The sequence below is a fragment of the Alosa sapidissima genome, chromosome 18 (assembly GCF_018492685.1).
Source record: "Alosa sapidissima isolate fAloSap1 chromosome 18, fAloSap1.pri, whole genome shotgun sequence".
Taxonomy (NCBI): Eukaryota; Metazoa; Chordata; class Actinopteri; order Clupeiformes; family Clupeidae; genus Alosa; species Alosa sapidissima.
Genome location: NC_055974.1, coordinates 16,368,393 through 16,384,725, shown reverse-complemented (window position 1 = coordinate 16,384,725; position 16,333 = coordinate 16,368,393). Strand labels below are relative to the sequence as shown.

The window sequence follows — 16,333 nt, the reverse complement described above, 5'->3', positions numbered from 1 at the left end:
GCTGAGTAGATGGGATACCTGTCTTTTCTTGGGCGCGAGGCAGCGCTCAGCACCCGAAAGGCACTCACGGATAGACCGGACACCCTCATGGTGAAGACCGAGCAAGCGAAAGGCTCTGCTCGCGTCGCCTCTGTTACGTTAAGACTATACTTTCAGGGATCATTTCTATAGTCCTTGACTTGGAAATACGTTTCGAAAGTGTTGCGTCTCGCTATTCATGATGATGAGCTATAATGCTTTTCTTTGAGCGCGAATCGGACAGAGATCGAGACTTTTGTCTCTGGTCTGCTGTCATTGATGACCGTTCCTGCTCTCTGTTGGGGGGCAGGAGAAGAGAAGCATTGTCAGAGTGATAGCGCACATGTCTGTTGAAAAGCAATGTTAACAAGGCGCACTGAGACGCCACGCTCAGCCTAGATGTCTGATGATGAGTTGCTCCTTTCAGAAATATTCCCCCACAACGCACTACCCGCAGTGACTGATCTGTGTGCATTGACTCGCTCTTTGCTGTTTGACGCTGGCGCTCTGCCTCCTTCCACAACACAGCGCCAGCGTCAATGCTATGGCGCGCTTTTCATGCTCTCCCGATGCCTCGTCACGCGTCTGATGACGCCCTCAGAAGCTGAGTAGATGGGATACCTGTCTTTTCTTGGGCGCGAGGCAGCGCTCAGCACCCGAAAGGCACTCACGGATAGACCGGACACCCTCATGGTGAAGACCGAGCAAGCGAAAGGCTCTGCTCGCGTCGCCTCTGTTACGTTAAGACTATACTTTCAGGGATCATTTCTATAGTCCTTGACTTGGAAATACGTTTCGAAAGTGTTGTGTCTCGCTATTCATGATGATGAGCTATAATGCTTTTCTTTGAGCGCGAATCGGACAGAGATCAAGACTTTTGTCTCTGGTCTGCTGTCATTGATGACCGTTCCTGCTCTCTGTTGGGGGGCAGGAGAAGAGAAGCATTGTCAGAGTGATAGCGCACATGTCTGTTGAAAAGCAATGTTAACAAGGCGCACTGAGACGCCACGCTCAGCCTAGATGTCTGATGATGAGTTGCTCCTTTCAGAAATATTCCCCCACAACGCACTACCCGCAGTGACTGATCTGTGTGCATTGACTCGCTCTTTGCTGTTTGACGCTGGCGCTCTGCCTCCTTCCACAACACAGCGCCAGCGTCAATGCTATGGCGCGCTTTTCATGCTCTCCCGATGCCTCGTCACGCGTCTGATGACGCCCTCAGAAGCTGAGTAGATGGGATACCTGTCTTTTCTTGGGCGCGAGGCAGCGCTCAGCACCCGAAAGGCACTCACGGATAGACCGGACACCCTCATGGTGAAGACCGAGCAAGCGAAAGGCTCTGCTCGCGTCGCCTCTGTTACGTTAAGACTATACTTTCAGGGATCATTTCTATAGTCCTTGACTTGGAAATACGTTTCGAAAGTGTTGTGTCTCGCTATTCATGATGATGAGCTATAATGCTTTTCTTTGAGCGCGAATCGGACAGAGATCGAGACTTTTGTCTCTGGTCTGCTGTCATTGATGACCGTTCCTGCTCTCTGTTGGGGGGCAGGAGAAGAGAAGCATTGTCAGAGTGATAGCGCACATGTCTGTTGAAAAGCAATGTTAACAAGGCGCACTGAGACGCCACGCTCAGCCTAGATGTCTGATGATGAGTTGCTCCTTTCAGAAATATTCCCCCACAACGCACTACCCGCAGTGACTGATCTGTGTGCATTGACTCGCTCTTTGCTGTTTGACGCTGGCGCTCTGCCTCCTTCCACAACACAGCGCCAGCGTCAATGCTATGGCGCGCTTTTCATGCTCTCCCGATGCCTCGTCACGCGTCTGATGACGCCCTCAGAAGCTGAGTAGATGGGATACCTGTCTTTTCTTGGGCGCGAGGCAGCGCTCAGCACCCGAAAGGCACTCACGGATAGACCGGACACCCTCATGGTGAAGACCGAGCAAGCGAAAGGCTCTGCTCGCGTCGCCTCTGTTACGTTAAGACTATACTTTCAGGGATCATTTCTATAGTCCTTGACTTGGAAATACGTTTCGAAAGTGTTGTGTCTCGCTATTCATGATGATGAGCTATAATGCTTTTCTTTGAGCGCGAATCGGACAGAGATCGAGACTTTTGTCTCTGGTCTGCTGTCATTGATGACCGTTCCTGCTCTCTGTTGGGGGGCAGGAGAAGAGAAGCATTGTCAGAGTGATAGCGCACATGTCTGTTGAAAAGCAATGTTAACAAGGCGCACTGAGACGCCACGCTCAGCCTAGATGTCTGATGATGAGTTGCTCCTTTCAGAAATATTCCCCCACAACGCACTACCCGCAGTGACTGATCTGTGTGCATTGACTCGCTCTTTGCTGTTTGACGCTGGCGCTCTGCCTCCTTCCACAACACAGCGCCAGCGTCAATGCTATGGCGCGCTTTTCATGCTCTCCCGATGCCTCGTCACGCGTCTGATGACGCCCTCAGAAGCTGAGTAGATGGGATACCTGTCTTTTCTTGGGCGCGAGGCAGCGCTCAGCACCCGAAAGGCACTCACGGATAGACCGGACACCCTCATGGTGAAGACCGAGCAAGCGAAAGGCTCTGCTCGCGTCGCCTCTGTTACGTTAAGACTATACTTTCAGGGATCATTTCTATAGTCCTTGACTTGGAAATACGTTTCGAAAGTGTTGTGTCTCGCTATTCATGATGATGAGCTATAATGCTTTTCTTTGAGCGCGAATCGGACAGAGATCGAGACTTTTGTCTCTGGTCTGCTGTCATTGATGACCGTTCCTGCTCTCTGTTGGGGGGCAGGAGAAGAGAAGCATTGTCAGAGTGATAGCGCACATGTCTGTTGAAAAGCAATGTTAACAAGGCGCACTGAGACGTCACGCTCAGCCTAGATGTCTGATGATGAGTTGCTCCTTTCAGAAATATTCCCCCACAACGCACTACCCGCAGTGACTGATCTGTGTGCATTGACTCGCTCTTTGCTGTTTGACGCTGGCGCTCTGCCTCCTTCCACAACACAGCGCCAGCGTCAATGCTATGGCGCGCTTTTCATGCTCTCCCGATGCCTCGTCACGCGTCTGATGACGCCCTCAGAAGCTGAGTAGATGGGATACCTGTCTTTTCTTGGGCGCGAGGCAGCGCTCAGCACCCGAAAGGCACTCACGGATAGACCGGACACCCTCATGGTGAAGACCGAGCAAGCGAAAGGCTCTGCTCGCGTCGCCTCTGTTACGTTAAGACTATACTTTCAGGGATCATTTCTATAGTCCTTGACTTGGAAATACGTTTCGAAAGTGTTGTGTCTCGCTATTCATGATGATGAGCTATAATGCTTTTCTTTGAGCGCGAATCGGACAGCGATCGAGACTTTTCATGCTCAGAATAGATGCCTGACCTTTTGCTTCTTTCTTCATCACAGAGCTCTCTGCCATCTCCTAGAAATACTCCCCCACCATTCCTGCTGTCTAGTGTGGGGTTGTCAGGGTGATGGCGCAGATGTCCGTCGAAAGTGAATGGTAAACCATTGTGTAAAACCACTCTGTGTACTTTTGTTCCTCCAGTCCACGACTAAATTTTCTGTCATTCTTCTTTTTGGTAGCAGATATTGGAAGAAATCCCTCGACAGAGGCAGGTGGTAGGCTATGTATTCTAAATATGTAATTATGTAGTCTCTCTTTCCCTGGACAATTCCAATGCCGGACTATTTGTACTTTCTCTCACTAAATCATGATTAATGCATTATCATACTGGATACGTAATCATCCCACCTCAGGTGCTTTAAACACCATGTCCTATTCTCCACACCTGACTATCATATGCATTTGTCATGTACAGACCTTACTGTCCGTATTGACCCTAGGCAGATGGGTCAGGCCCTTGAGTCGTGGATCTGCTCGAGGTTTCTTTTTTTTTTTCCTCGCCCCTGTTACCCATGGGCCTTCTTTCTTTCTTTTCTTTTCTCCCTCTTTTCTTTTTTCTCTGATTGCCTACTTTCTGTAAAGCGCCATGATAGCCTACATATGTAATGTTTTGGCGCTCTATAAGCACAATAAATTGAAATTGAATTGAATTATAAATCTTATAGGCTACTATAAGACATTTGTATAGTTATTTCCAAAGCTGCCCTAAACTTTTATCTCTTTTATCTCTCAAACTGTGACCAGTTTGAAGAGAATCAGAGAGAGAGAGAGAGAGAGAGAGAGAGAGAGATGAAAAGCTGATCAGAATGGGCTGCTCAACCGCGCTATTCATACGAGGTCGTCAGAACGAGTCTGGAGAATTACTCAAGACCGCAGAGCCTAGCCTGTTTCACTCCAAATGCACAGTGGACGAGAAGGGAAAGCCTGTGTGAAGAAGGTTCAGAGGACGAAACCTAGGCAACCATCGAAATTTTCAAATTCGCCAAGGGATATTCGTTTTTAACTCTGTCTTGGTATTGAAATATTCACCAAAGTCTCGACAACTAGACAACACGACAGCAACTCCATGTTCGGTAGACCTCTCAGTGTCGATCATGTCGAGCAGTTTTTTTGTTGGATATGAGTACATGACGCATATATGATGTATAATATAGGCTTCGATGAGGGAAACTCGAGATGTCTTTCCAAAAACTTCGAGGACTTTGACTCCATCCGCAGCGTTCTGCTTTACAGGTCAGTGGGTTCGCACGCCCCTAGATGTGCTGTCCATGAGTATTTTAATTTAGTTATGGGAATAACGTTTGTGCACGTTTGTCTTTAAAGTCTATTTAAAAAAGACCTCGCATTACTTCATCAATGAGTTGGACATTGGCACGTGAACTACTGCGTTTGCTCCGCATGCCATCGGGGATTTAAAACCCTCGTGCAAGTTTGCAGGCAAAAACAGCCACTTGCCCTGGTACACTTGGCTTAACGGGAAAATAGCGGTGGGTGTTACGTAAGTTTCGGGAAAATACTTTGTGGTAGAGTTGCTGTCGCAGTAGGAACGTTTTTGTGTGTCATTCGGCCGTTTCTATCTGCTAGTCCATCCATATTGGCCTGACTTTAAAGTAGCGAGGTAACTGATTGACAGCCATCCTTTTCCAGACCATGGTGCAACATTTTTGTTCTAGCTGTGACTTCGCATCAGTGTTGCCAATATAGCGGTAGTGTATTAATTCTAATGTATTGATTACATGATAGTTTAACGCTGATTGCAACTAGAATACTACGTTAAAACCTGTGACGAAAACTTCAGTTAGCATTTCAAGTAAGAATTGTTGGCTTTCTGAAGATACGCCGCTTACTATGGATTTTATGTTAGATATCTCAGTAGTTATTCGTACGACTAAATAAATAATGACTTCACAAACTCAATAATGTTAAATTTATTGTAATGTTAGAGGACCTTTTGCATGCTGATTGGAAAGCTTCCACGTTGTCAGGGTAACGGTATGCCTGGCCAACCACGCAGCGACATGTGAATCACGTGGTTGAACTCGAAAGTCCCGTATGGACAAAATAGGGCTAAAGCATACTAACGTGGAAGGGTAACGAATGCACTTTACTTTCTAACGTAGTAATTCTGCCGTGAAGAATAAGCTGCATGTATGGGTCTAGAGTAATGGAATGTGAACGGCTGGTTGAGCCTGATAATATATCTTCCTCGGGCGCACCATTTCGCAGGGAAGCCGCCGAAGATGTCGGAGACGCTGGGAGCGATAGCAACTCCACCGCGTCGAGTGATTACTCTGAGTAAGACATCGTTGTAACATATTGAAAAGAAACGCTTTTAAATTTATTTAGCCTCAGCATTTTCTCAGCGGGTTAGATGCCTGTTGTAAAAGTTAGCCTGTACTATAAGACAGTCCCAGTACAATTGCGCTACACTAGATTTGAATATCTTTGATGAATACCCGAGTTGCACCACTCCGTTTGTCTGTTTGTTGCCTAGTAGATAGTTTTCCCAACTTTAAGTATGATGATAGACGTCTCTTCCTCCCAGTGCGTGGTTTTGAGACCATTAAATGCAATCAATGACATAATTACTTTAGGTGCGCTCTCATAGTTTTACTTACAAATGACAATATCTTTGTATGGCAATCAAGATTCAGCCAGTATTGCCTTTAGGTCTGTCGACAGAGTAGGATAGTCCATTCACGTGTGAAAGAGGGAGAGGGAGATTTACTTTCATGCTAAAAATGAGATGTCTTAACTGTCTGTCCAATTAAGGTCAGCTGGCATTCGGCATCAACCTCTAAACAATCCAGTTTGGTGTGTTGGCATAGATCTGATGCTTGCCCATTATAAATTAGGACCACATAGACTCAAAGTGAATGGTGTTCTCAGAAACGTATGTGACACACAACACCATGGTGTCACAGTTGAAGTGTAATATGAAGCTGGAAAACACTGGTGCTATACCAAACAGTCCTTAAAGGAGAATTCCGGTGTGATATTGACCTAAAGTGTGTTGAAACATGATACCGAGTGTAAACGTATGTCTCATAGCCCATCTCGGCTTGTCCCCTGCACTCCAAAATCTGGCGCTAGTTTGATGCTACTAACAGCTTTTTCAATGGTGGTGCTTCGGCATCGGGCTAGCCATGCAAATAAATCACTGTTTTACACCATTTACGAGGCTCAATGTATCTCCACACTTCATTGGTAGACTTCCGAGGGCCCTGACATTTAAAACGAGACATTGAGAACTTTGAAAAAGCACTGGTAGTTTACTTACAAGACGATTTATACAGACAGTATCTTCACGAAGTTTAGCGTTTGCAGCCATCTTGAATTTAGTCACAATAAGTCGAGCGATGAGTAAGAATGAACAGGTATGATAAGGGATCAGATTCCAAAAATAATTCCGTGGAAATGCATGGATTCCAGTTGCTGCTACTGGAAGAAACTGGAATCCATGCATTTCCACTGAATTATATCATGTTTCGGTATCATGTTTCAACACACTTTAGGTCTATATCACACCGGAATTCTCCTTTAAGTAGCCTAACCTAACCTTTCACTAGGATTGAAAACTGCATCTTGAACCTGAACCTGGGCTATCATGCAGTGGCCTAAAAAGTTGTGGGTTCAATTCCCGGCTTCCACCGTTGTGCCCTTGAGCAAGGCACTTAACCTAAAGGGGACAGTGGCCCTTGTAATATAATTGACATGTAAGTCCCTGGACCCTGGGAAATCGTGTGCTTCCTGCTCATTAACTGCACTTAATGGCACTTAAGGAAGTTGTTTGGAGCCATATTATGAAATAGCCTTTGTCTGTCACTGAGCAAATCCAGGCATATTATTTTAGCTGAAATGGTCAAAGTTATTATGACCATTTTGGTCGTAATATTATAATGATGAAACGCTCTGATAAGCAGTATACTGTGCTTGTAGGTTCAGATGGTTTCACATCAGTAGTCATACAGTTAAGAACAAAGTTATTCATAACCCTGGCAACATTAAATCAATATTTGCCAGGGTTATGAATAATGTAGTTCTTAATTGTATGTAGGTATCATGTATTTTACAAGGCGTTCCTCCACATGTTTGATGTAGTGATGTAATCCATGCAATCCTGCACCCAACTGCAGAGCTTGTTGCTGTTTCTTTTTTTTTTTGCTCTAGTTCATGAAGAACTTGTGCCATGTTTTGCAAGAGAGGTTTCCAAGGAAGTCAGACAGTCAGCATAAAGTCTGCCTGTCCGCACTGGCCATAAACTGCATAGCTTTTTTTGAAGGGATACGGTCTGCATGGTCCGAATGCACCCTCATTTAATTGACATCATGATAAGCCAATGTGTACTGTGTAATATCTTGGTGGGCAGGCTGTCTCAGACAGAGGCAAGTCTGACAGACAGCTAAGGCTTCCTAGAAACCACCATGTGAAAATGTTTACTGTAGCATGTAGCCTAGCATGCCTAGCAACGCAAAGAGTCTCTCTCTCTCTCTCTCTCTTTCTCTCTCTGTCTGTATCATTAATTTGCTCTAGAGTCCCTGTCAGTCAATCTCAGCATGTCTCTTTATCTCTTCCTTTCTCCATCCCTCTCTTTATCCCTCCCTCACCTATACTCACTCGTTTTCTTTATGGCCTGACAGTTGGTCTATGTTTGTTTGTCCTCCCAGTGCTTCCTGTCTCCCTCATTTCCCTCTTCTCTAATTTTTCTTTGTTGTTTCTGTGTTTTGTTTTCTCTCTTTACCCCTGAAGTTCTCTGTAGATCCTTTTTCTTCTTCTGTCCCCCCCCCATTTCTGCCTTTCCCCCCCCCTCCCCTCCCCGCCCTCTGAATTTGGAGGACATTTCTGGTTCCAATTTGGAATGTTAGCCTTCATAAATAATGATATGCTATTGGCCATCTTTAGTGAATTTATGGATGTGGTTTCCAAGCGCCCGCCACAGGAGCTGAGTGCCTTCATTTAGAGAGAGAGAGAGAGAGAGAGAGAGAGAGAGAGAGAGAGAGAGAGAGAGAGAGAGAATGGGGGGAACAGAGAGAGGGAAAGATGAGGATGTCTGTCTGACTCTTTGGTTTTATTTTTCGCAGAGTTGGAGCATTTTATTTTCAGGGGGTTGGGGGGGGGGCTGGGCTGAGGGTGGATGTTGGGAGGCAGGTTTCCGTCGGTCTCCGCGGCTACATGCCATTCCAGGCCGCAAGTGCTGGCATAGAGCGCCTCGCTCACAGACATGCATGATCTGGAGACCGAAAACGCAGAGTTCAAAGCGGAGTCACAAGCCAGCCAAACAAAACCACAGTGACAGGGACAAGCACTGAGTTTGTGTGTGTGTGTGTGCGTGTGTGTGTGTGTGTGTGTGTGTGTTGTTAATGGGTTCAGGCAACAGCAGTATGTGTCTCTGTTTGCATGCATGTGGGTTTGAACTGCAGCAATACCACGGTCAATATGTGTGTATGTGTGTGTGTTGTAGTAGCAAGGCCTCTTTGTGTGTTTCTGCATGTCAGTGTGGTCAATCTGTTAGAATCAGTGCCAGCTGTGTGTTTTCTTTCTGTTGCGCTATCATGACAGCATTTCTCATGCCAAATCTGTAATTGGCCACACAGAAACTTGAGCCCTTAGGCTAACTCTCATCCATACCGTCTATTGCAATATCGAGAAGAATGTGAACGAGTTCCGTATCAGTCTGTTGAAGAAATTGGTAATGTGATGGCCATACCAGTTTTTTTCCCTCTTTTTGAGCTTTAATTTTGACCATAGCCTAGGATTATTGTTTTAAAAAGGAATTATTTTCGTTTTAGAAAAGGGATGGTTTTGTGATCTCAAAAATCTTCCACCATTTTGGATCAGAGGTTCAGTTACTCATACGCAGCAATCTAGAACTAGAATGTTTTTCAGTGTTTCTTTTTTGACTAAATGTAGGTTAGTTTGTGTAATTGTAAAAAAAAAAGTTTTTTTGGAATGTCAATTGGTCTAACCATACAACAGTATCATTCTGGAACAGAAGGAATGTAGGCTAAGCCTAGTTTGTATAACCGTGCAAAAAATTTATTTCGGAATTGTGTAAATGAATGCTCTATGTCGCCCTATAGCGAGCTTGAGCCCGAATGGCTGGATGAGGTGCAGCGAAATGGCGAGCTCTTCTACCTGGAGCTGAGTGAGGGCGAAGAAGAGGAGGCCAGGGCCCGCGCCTCAGCAGCCAATCATGTGCGCTTCAGTGAGCAGGAGGCAGAGATCATCACAGAGGAAGGACGGCACCGGGGCTGTGGAGGTGGTGGCGGCGGCAGTGACGGGCGTGTGGGGTCAAAGGTCACGCCTCGACTCAAAAGACTTGCGGGACTACTGCGTCGAAAGAAGCATGGACGGGGAGCACGGGGTGAAGGGAGTCCCTCTCGTCCCCCTCCCTCCATCCTGAAGAACCAGGCGGTGGGGGCCAGGCATACCGGGCAGCAGCAGCAGCAGCAGCCGATCCTGAAGGACGTGTGCGTCTACCTCAACCCCAAACGGCTGGCTGGCACTCCTCACCTCCTGCCGGAGAGCGGGGGTCTCCTGGAGGCCCTGCTGGGCGTGGTGCACCGGGGGGGGCGTGGCACAGGGCCACAGAGACTCACGGTCCACGGACTGGTGCCCAACAGCCCTGCTAGCAGGAGTGGCCACATACTCATCGGTGAGCATTACACACCTGTGGGGTGTACTACGAATCTCGATTAATGGGTTAGCGAGGTATGTTGCGCTCAAAGCCAGGCTATGCTGTGACACGAAAGTGGATCTGTTTTAGTGTCGCTATATCACCATGGTATCTTATGCTGTAAACCAAACCTGGTTGGGAGGAGGTTATGTGCTAAATTATACCTCAAATCGTGTAATCTACCGCACACTGACCAATCAATTGTCTTAAAAACGAAGTTATCTCACGTGTAGGATTCTGTCATATATTTTACAGGTGGAGCTCCGCCTCTACTAACATTTTGGATCTCGAATGTGCTTTAATAGTGCTGTGCGTGCAAATATCCCACTATGGACGTGCATACCATACAACAACTGATGACAATTGATTTATTTGATGTTATAGGTTAGACACAAAAAATGACCGCAGTGTAGATTAAGCTATCGCTCATGAATGCGGAAGTAATTGTTTTTAAATAGAGGCGGTCTTGTGCGTCTCCACGTTACACGATTGGCCAAAGTCATCCCAACACCGAGAACGCGCACAGATCTGAGCTGAAAGCCTAGTTTGACAAATATATCACATAACTGCAATCGTAGTATCACTTAACGTATACTCCTGAGTCAAGGCTTTGTCAAGCCTCGATATGTCTACATAGCCTAGATATGTCTAACGTGCTTCGTAGTATACCCCACTGACGGGGTACCAATACTACAACTACTACTGTCAGGCTTACTATTACCACTACCGCTACTAGGCTTACTATAACCGCTACTACTACTAGGCCGTGTACTACTACTGATATGTAATGCATATCTGTGCATAATATGATTACCGTAAGGTGATGCCGTATACTATCTGAAGAAAGTAGAGCGCGCTTCTCAGCTTCTTTCTATTCCTTGCTCCTGCAACTCCTTGTAAACCGGTGTAAAGTGTTACACGCTCTCCCCTTGGTCACCCGTTGATTGTTGAAACTCTAGTTCTTGCTGTTTACGTGTACATTTTACAAAATGTTTGGATTTTGTGTAAAAAATGAAAGTTTATAACTGTGTGAGTGTGTTTGTTTGTGTGCATACAGTGTGTGTGTTTGTGTCTATACTTGCGTATGTGTGTGTGTTTCATCATTCAGGTAATTTGTTATTTCTGAGGTGTGGGCCATGCATGAGGGTGCAGTCATTTGCAGGGAGCTGTTTCTGCTTCAGAATGCAAGAGCTGATACTGGAATGCTGCTTTGATAACGACCCAAAAAAAAAAAAAAAGCTCAGTCTTTGTTGACAATAAGAACCCTATCTGACTCCAATGCACGTTACAGCAAGGTACCACAAACTCACGCAGAGCAGTTTCTCTGATGCAGAAGCTCAAAAAAAAAATAAGAGGCCTGCATCCGCTAGCGTTTATGTCCACCCTTTTGAACTACCTCTGTATGCTAAAGCAATCACAGGTGCTGCCAACGTCTGAAGTCAGGACGATTGAGGCCTGGGCGAGGGAGATAGTATGAGTGCGTTGAATAGGGCACGCTTGAACAGGCCTCCTCTGATAAAAACTCTGCACTGCTCCCAACTCTACAAAAAAGCCCTTAATTTGGCCAGATATCAACTCGGTTAACAGCCCTCGTAGTGAAAAGCATTCCTTTTGAGGTATTTGCGTTTAATGAGTTTTGCTTTGTGCTGGTGGGCCTTGTTGGGTTCAGTGCATTTCAAATTCTCCTGGTGTGTGTGTGTGTGTGTGTGTGTGTTTGTTTGTCACGATACAGGAGATGTCATTCTGGCTGTCGATGATGTGGAGGTTACCTCAGAGAACATTGAGAGGATTCTGTCCTGCATACCTGGCCCCACACAGGTTTGTGTGTGTGTGTTGTGTGTGTGTGTGTGTGTCTGTGTCTGTGTGTGTGTGTGTGTGTGTGTGTCTGTGTCTGTGTCTGTGTCTGTGTCTGTGTGTGTCAGTGAGAGAGCAGACCACCCACCCTCTTTCATTGCATTTCTCTAAATGCTGTCCATGGGTTCTCTCTCCTAACGTTCTGCTTTCTGTCTGCCTTAACGGCACCCACTCCCAAGTGTAAATGCATCTGAGTGTATCCTAATGAAACTGGTATGTTAACTGCACTCTAATGCAGAAACCACAATCATTAGACTGCGTGCAATTGCATCAGAAAGAATAATAATCAGCAATCAAGCCAGTGGGTTCAAACATGTACTGTACTTTTCTTCTGATTCACCTCATGTAATCAAGAATGGGAAAAAAAGTTGATTTGCTTGACTTTTACGCATTGACCAAGGAAATGTATAGCCATGAGCCCTAAATAAGGCTGTCAGACTGTATTTTTTTCATTGCACCATTATACATTTTTTATACATTTAAAGCAGCAAACAGCTTTTGCAGTAGGTTGGCAAAACACTGTCAAAATGTGAAACCTCTTCTTTTGTGGCAAAGATTGGCACAGTGTAAAACATCGTCTTCTTATGCGAAAACTAGTTCACGTTTTTGTTGTTTACCCTTCCCTCTGTCAGCACCAAAAAAAAAAACACACGGATCTTACTCATCATTGATGTGGTGGTGATGGTAATGAGTGCATAAGTAGGCTGCTGTGGAAAACTAAACTTTTAAATGTTTTTCTTAAATTATTATATTTAGTCCTATTTTCCCCACAAAATGACAAACAGAAGCCTCTGGACCTGCTTGAAGGCGCGGTGCATGAGGAAGTGAGTTATACGCTATTTAATTGGGGCATTTGATTGTTTAATGTTCCGCCCCTGTGTTGCTTTGCCCCTGATGAACTGCGCACAGAGGAGAATTTATGCTAACTGGAAATGAGGGTAATTTGGGAGCATAATGGCGATGGGTTTCTGAGAGAGTCGTGTTAATGTGGAAAAATAATCTGCTGCAGGCTTTTTGTTTTTCTGCAAGACAAACACAAAAACAGCCGCACTGTCCTCAGAGGCAATCCCACAAACATGCGTGTCAGAATCGGAGAAGGAAAATAAGTCAAACCAATAAACCAACAGTCAAACCAGTTTTTCACGCCGGGATCTCGTTAAATAGCTCTTAAGAACAGATTGCCTGCCAATGCCTAGTTGTTCTGACTCGTTATATAGGACTGATGCTTCAGTGCTCAAGCTTTGATGTAGTAATGGACTACAGCGCCCTTGTATCAATGCTAACGTTTCAGATATGTGAGTTAACATTGCTTATCTAACATGAAATCTATACATATGTATGTGTTTTGGGTCTCATGTTAGTTTACTGTCATGTTAGTTTCACATCTTGTCTGCTCAGGCCATAAGAGGAGCTTGGTGAGCAAACATAAAAGCTGTATATGGCAAGAGGAAAGCCAATTAGTTTTTAGCAAAACATTGAATGTTACCAGGCCCAAGAGGAATCATCCAGTCCAAGCTTTGATTTTTTTATCTTTACTGTGCTGAAATGTCAGTGTAGATATCAACATTAACACAAACAGGAGTGGAATTGAAGACTTCTGTTTGGAGATTCTTGTCAGGGTGCTCGCGTTGTATAGGACTCACTGTAGGTCTTTGTTAAACACTTGGGTGGAGCCGTCCTCTCTGGACACCCTTTTTACGATTGGCTTGGTTTTCACACGGAGCTTGGCATGTGAGGATGTCCAAAGTCTGATGTTAGTAAGCACGCACAGAAACACACACACATACACAGAAACACACAGTCACACACACACTCACAGAGAGAGAGAGAGAGAGAGAGAGAGAGTAAGAGAGAGACACAGGCCAAAAACAAGTGTAGTGCCTAACCATTTCCGTTGTCCCAGAGGGGAAACGCCCGCAGCTTCCACAGAAGCGACATCTTTTGATCCTATTTCAAGTCACCACACAGCTGGCCTCTGCTAAAAACACCACCTAACGGAAAAAAAAAAGAGAACAGGGGGAAAAAAAACAATGTGAGAGACAGACAGAGAGAAAGAGTGAGAAGTTGAAGAGAGAGAGAGAGAGAGAAAGAGAGAGAGAGAGAGCGAGACCAATGCAATGCACTAGAAGAGGGTAAGAAAAGCATTCCAAAACTTGGAATATGAAAAGAAGAAGTGGAACATTTTTAAAACGGGAAGAAAGCAAGCGGCAAAAGAGTCGGAAGGTGGAGCAGGCGAGGCAGGAATGCCGAAATGACAGGCCCAGGGCAGGACGGGGTGGGGTGGGGTGGGGTGGGGTGGGGTGGGGTTGTGGTGGACTGGTCTGGGCTGGGCCGCCATGGCGTGCTGTGGAGCCGAGGCCATCCTAAGAGAGCGCCGCTTGGCTTCGCCGGAGCGCCGGGCACAGCTGATTAGAGGACGTCTGTATGGAGCAAATTACACCGCCGGGACACACGCCCAGAACTACACACACACACACACACACACACACACACACACACACACGTATCATATGCACACCGCGCACACACACACACACACACATCACACACACCACAGCAGTCACACACACACACACATACGTACACACATCAGACACACCACACACACATAGAGGTACACATCCATTCACACAAGCGTCGTACACACCACAACACCCATACATAAATACATCGTCATGCACAACAGACAGAAGTGCATGCGCACACACACACACACATTCACCGATCGCTGATCTTGTATGCTCACATACAGATTGAAACCTTTGCAAATGCAAGTTGTATATGTACATGCCATGCAGTCAGGAAAACATAGACACAGTAGAGAAAAGTGCATGCCTAGTAGCGTTTATGGTTTCTCTTCGTCTCTCTCGCTCTCACTCTGTGTGTGTGTTGTGTGTTGTATGTTTTGTGTGTGTGTGTGTGTGTGTCTTTGTTGCTCTTTGGAAGACGCCTGACCTCCCAGGCTATAGTGGGCCTGAACCGAGCACTGGCTCTAAAAGAGAGCGGTGGAGCAGCAGACATGGCCGCTTCGTAACACTGCTGCTCCCTGCTGTGTCTGCACCATCCGTCCCAGCCGTGCTCACTGAAGGAGTCCTCTTCACTCTACACAACTGCCTACTGTTCAGAGGCAGCTCCATTTTTTTTCATTTTTTTTTCTTTACGTGATCTCTGTCTGTCCTCGTCTCTTCCTCTCTTCTCATTCCTTTAACATTACACCTCTCTGTCTCTTTCTCAACCCTCTTCTCCCACCACCATCTCTCTCTCTTTTTCTGTCTCTCTCTCTCTTTCTCTTTCTCTCTCTCTCTCTCTCTCTCTCTCTCTCTCTGTCTCTCTTTCTCTGCCATTTCCTCTCCCTCTCGCTCACCACTTCCTCCCCCCACCATCTCTTTCTTTCTCTCTCCTCCTCCATCTCTCCTTTTCTCTTCTTCCCTCTCTCCCTCTCTTTTCCTCACTAATTACTTTACCATCTGTCCCCCTCCCCCTTCGTCCTCTTCTCCTCAGGTGAGGCTGACTCTGGAGACGACGGCCCCGGATGGCGGCGGCTGCCCGTTCGTCGAGGACGAGGGGGTCAGAGGTCGCGGCTCGGCGGCGGTCTCCCAGCTGGTGCGTCTGCTATGGGGAGAGGACACAGTCGAGCTGCAGATGGCCATCTCTCACATCCCCCACGTCATCATGTATCTGTCGCTGCGCCTGGACACTGAACCCACGCATGAGGAGGTTCGTCCACCACACTCACGCTCTTAGATATGTATATATAGCCTTATTTATACAGGTCGCCTTTGAGTGTCATGAAAACCACTTTAAAAAATACATTTATTATTATTATTATTATTATTATTATTATCATTATTATTATTATTATTATTATTAGGTCTATGGATGTAACCCTATCAGAAATGTGTGTAGATATGACACAAGACGTGAGCTCACAGATTAGGTGAATAATGACACAAGAGGCATGACACAGACACATGACACAGCTTGATTCAGTGGCTGAGCATATTGAAGGTCAGGTTGACTACACACGGTCAGTTGCAGTTCTCCAGCACTGTGTTGGAATTCATGCGTGCGCAGGGTTGTTCAAGAATTGGAAAAATAATACATACATTGTTAACGTGTATTGTAAATAGTGACTTTGTACATTTCTAATACCTCAGGCACAGAATTTTTCTATGCTTTAGTTTAAAACCTAACTACTTCTAAAACATTCAAATTGTGGATTTTTCAACATTCTAACATAAGATTCCATTCCACAACAATTGAAGGTTCTAAAATTTAGAACGTTCATTTTCCAACATTCCCATCACACCGGTGTGAACTTAGTGGACCCTTAAAGTGCTTGCTACTCTTTCACAGTCTCTCTTTCTCCGTGTA

General features: G+C 45.7%; 1 protein-coding gene, 5 non-coding genes and 1 pseudogene across 9 annotated transcripts in view; all 7 read left to right on the top strand.

Annotated features, from left to right (window-relative positions):
• Positions 1–140: 140 nt before the first annotated feature.
• LOC121690539 lies at positions 141–354 on the top strand. Its single transcript, XR_006025127.1, has one exon. It is a non-coding gene; the product is annotated as a small nucleolar RNA U3 (small nucleolar RNA).
• Positions 355–761: 407 nt separating this feature from the next.
• On the top strand, positions 762–975 carry LOC121690548. Its single transcript, XR_006025135.1, has one exon. It is a non-coding gene; the product is annotated as a small nucleolar RNA U3 (small nucleolar RNA).
• Positions 976–1,382: 407 nt separating this feature from the next.
• Positions 1,383–1,596, top strand: LOC121690571. The gene has a single exon (XR_006025156.1). It is a non-coding gene; the product is annotated as a small nucleolar RNA U3 (small nucleolar RNA).
• A 407-nt stretch (positions 1,597–2,003) lies between these two features.
• LOC121690570 lies at positions 2,004–2,217 on the top strand. The gene has a single exon (XR_006025155.1). It is a non-coding gene; the product is annotated as a small nucleolar RNA U3 (small nucleolar RNA).
• Positions 2,218–2,624: 407 nt separating this feature from the next.
• LOC121690569 lies at positions 2,625–2,838 on the top strand. The gene has a single exon (XR_006025154.1). It is a non-coding gene; the product is annotated as a small nucleolar RNA U3 (small nucleolar RNA).
• Positions 2,839–3,245: 407 nt separating this feature from the next.
• LOC121690557 lies at positions 3,246–3,396 on the top strand (annotated as a pseudogene).
• Positions 3,397–3,426: 30 nt separating this feature from the next.
• intu (inturned planar cell polarity protein) overlaps positions 3,427–16,333 on the top strand; it is a 28,593-nt gene continuing 15,686 nt past the window's right edge. For 2 of the 4 annotated variants that reach the window (XM_042069180.1, XM_042069179.1), the window contains exons 1-4: positions 5,428–5,724; positions 9,510–10,084; positions 11,838–11,923; positions 15,461–15,676. In XM_042069180.1, coding sequence (XP_041925114.1) covers positions 5,576–5,724; positions 9,510–10,084; positions 11,838–11,923; positions 15,461–15,676 — 1,026 coding nt within the window. In that variant the 5' untranslated portion in view covers positions 5,428–5,575. Of the gene's footprint in view, positions 3,526–4,174; positions 4,663–5,427; positions 5,725–9,509; positions 10,085–11,837; positions 11,924–15,460; positions 15,677–16,333 lie in introns of those variants that run through there. The other 2 variants (XM_042069182.1, XM_042069181.1) reach the window with 2 other exon arrangements.